Here is a 2,290-nt window from a genome sequence, read left to right on the forward strand (position 1 = left end):
ATGTAAGGTTTAACTTTTAGATTTAGGATTTAATAGGCCTATTTAAATGCATTTTTAACATTCAAATTGACCATTTAGTAAAAATTAGCTAATGTAAGAACAGTGAGCTAAATAATGAAAAACATGTTGATGATATTTTTAACTGACATTTAGACCTCATTACTTTACTTTTTACTACTTTTTAAGCTGTGGTTAAAAAAATAATTCAACACAAATTACTAAAGTAAACAGACGGAAGGAAAAATAAAAGGAAAAACACCACTGTAAAGAAAAGGAAATCGAATGTGGGCCTCATATTTTAATAAATTTATTCAACATTTTAATCAATATGTTCAATTTCACTTTGTTTGTATTTGTTTTAGATGAGCACATTCTGTAAAATAAGTCTGATTTGAAAYCAAACAGTTAAGTCTTTATTTTCTTCTCCAAACCTGTTTGTGTAAAGATCTGCAGCATTTCCCTGTAAGTAAATTAATCATGAATCCATTCAAAAACAAAACGAACTCTTCAGTTTGACAACTGAACTCAGGGACATGTCTGCAGAAAGACCAAACCACTGCTTGTGATTCACCTGCACCTGTTCCCGCCACTCTTCAGCTCCTCTAAGTTTTACTTTCAACAACTAAAACTAACTGTTGTAAAAACTTYATTTTCTTACCAAAGCTGCGACAGAAGCCTGTTTCTCTGTGGATTTATAATCCGGTAAACTCATCGTGTTGAGTCCAGGAACAGCCGAACAGGTAGGAGCAGGTGGGCGTGGCCTAACCCGGACCTGACATGCTATTGGCTCTGAGAAGTTGCCTCACTCCGCAGCGTTTTCCCTCAACTTACTCGTTAGTTTTGCATATTAAAGGACAAATCTGAACTTTTTATTAGTTTTATAAAAGTTTTATGGCAGACAAAAATATATATTTGAATCTGTGTTAAWGCAGTGAACTGCAGGTAAAGAATCAATGAATTTTACTTTTAATCCCTCAGGTTTATAATCCCGCTCTCAGGCACTTTTGTTACAAACATGCTGCTGCAGAAAGTGTCAACTCCCCTTTAAGATGAAGATTTATATAAAACAGAAACAACAACAATAAATGTATTTTCCAGATTTTATTGTTTTTGTACACAAAATCACAGGTTCTTCAGTCCATCCAGTAGAACAGCTGAGAACCTGAGGAAATAAAAACACTCAGTTAAACAGTTTCTATTCATTTCAAATCTAAAATGTTTTTTTTATTAGCAGATCTGATCAGATTTCTTTCAGTCGACTCGACCCWTCTCAGACAAATGCCTCRATGTCTTCAACTGAAAAGGCCCCACTGTTCTGATGAACCGGAGCAGAACCACAGAACGTGGACCTGAACCGGTGAAACACCAGGACCAGATGAAGACCTGTTCCGACTCGTCATCGTGTCATCACTGAAGGGCTCCAGAAACCACGACTGGACTTTGAATTTATTTTCTGACCCAATAATAATACAGTGAGTGGTGGTCTCACCCTTTATGCGGTGGGTACAGGTGCACCCTGGGGCATGACGGGCACCTCTGGCTTGGCCCCCTTCTGCTCAGAAATGGGTGTGGTGGGCAGGTTCTCCTCCTTCGGTTCCACGATGCTGACATGGTCAGGCAGGGGCTTCTTGGGGCCGATCTTCCCGCTGGGGTCCCAGGGCAGCATGATCTTCACCTTGATGCCCAGCACACCTGAGAACGACCCGACAGGCTGGTGAGTATCAGCGGAGGCCTCGGAGCGTGTGGCGGCGAGCAGTACTCACCCTGCCTCAGCAGGACGTGGCGGACAGCTGTGTCCACGTAGTAGTTGACGGGGTCTCCGCTGTGGATCATCAGCCCGTCCACGAACTTCATGGACTTGGCCCTCTGACCCCTCAACTTGCCAGAAACCACCACCTCGCAGCCCTTGGCACCGCTCTCCATGATGAACCTCAGAACACCGTAGCAGGCCCTGAAAGAGACGAGGAGCTGAATCACTGARGACAAATGGATCATGATGCAGGAAACTCAGACTTCAGCTCTGACTTCTTTACATTTAATAAAACCTATCAACGTTAGCTGGAACGCTAACTCCAGTAGCTTTTCTTCTTAAAAAGGGATCCAGGATTAGTTGTAACATCAGACTTTATTTAATAAACATTTATTTTAACTGTGAAACAAAGACTGTAAAAATACTGTAGGATGTTTAGTTTTTATAATCTTTAAACTAAAATTTTAAAAAGATATTACACGGACGGGGCCATTTTATTTCCACACAAAGCATTCTGGGTAAATGATGACGTGGATAGGT

The 2,290-nt window shown here is 40.8% G+C and overlaps 2 protein-coding genes across 2 annotated transcripts in view; both read right to left on the reverse strand.

Annotated features, from left to right (window-relative positions):
* kctd14 (potassium channel tetramerization domain containing 14) overlaps positions 1-994 on the reverse strand; it is a 4,233-nt gene extending 3,239 nt beyond the window's left edge. Inside the window, exon 1 of the mRNA XM_014025158.1 lies at positions 659-994. Within this exon, the coding sequence (XP_013880612.1) occupies positions 659-712 (54 nt within the window). The 5' untranslated portion in view covers positions 713-994. The remainder of the gene's footprint in view (positions 1-658) is intronic.
* Positions 995-1,086: 92 nt separating this feature from the next.
* rps3 (ribosomal protein S3) overlaps positions 1,087-2,290 on the reverse strand; it is a 5,515-nt gene continuing 4,311 nt past the window's right edge. Inside the window, exons 5-7 of the mRNA XM_014025157.1 lie at positions 1,764-1,951; positions 1,490-1,692; positions 1,087-1,162 (exon numbers count right to left, since the gene is read on the reverse strand). Coding sequence (XP_013880611.1) covers positions 1,493-1,692; positions 1,764-1,951 — 388 coding nt within the window. The 3' untranslated portion in view covers positions 1,087-1,162; positions 1,490-1,492. The remainder of the gene's footprint in view (positions 1,163-1,489; positions 1,693-1,763; positions 1,952-2,290) is intronic.

The sequence above is a fragment of the Austrofundulus limnaeus genome, unplaced genomic scaffold, assembly GCF_001266775.1.
Source record: "Austrofundulus limnaeus strain Quisiro unplaced genomic scaffold, Austrofundulus_limnaeus-1.0 Scaffold458, whole genome shotgun sequence".
NCBI lineage: Eukaryota > Metazoa > Chordata > Actinopteri > Cyprinodontiformes > Rivulidae > Austrofundulus > Austrofundulus limnaeus.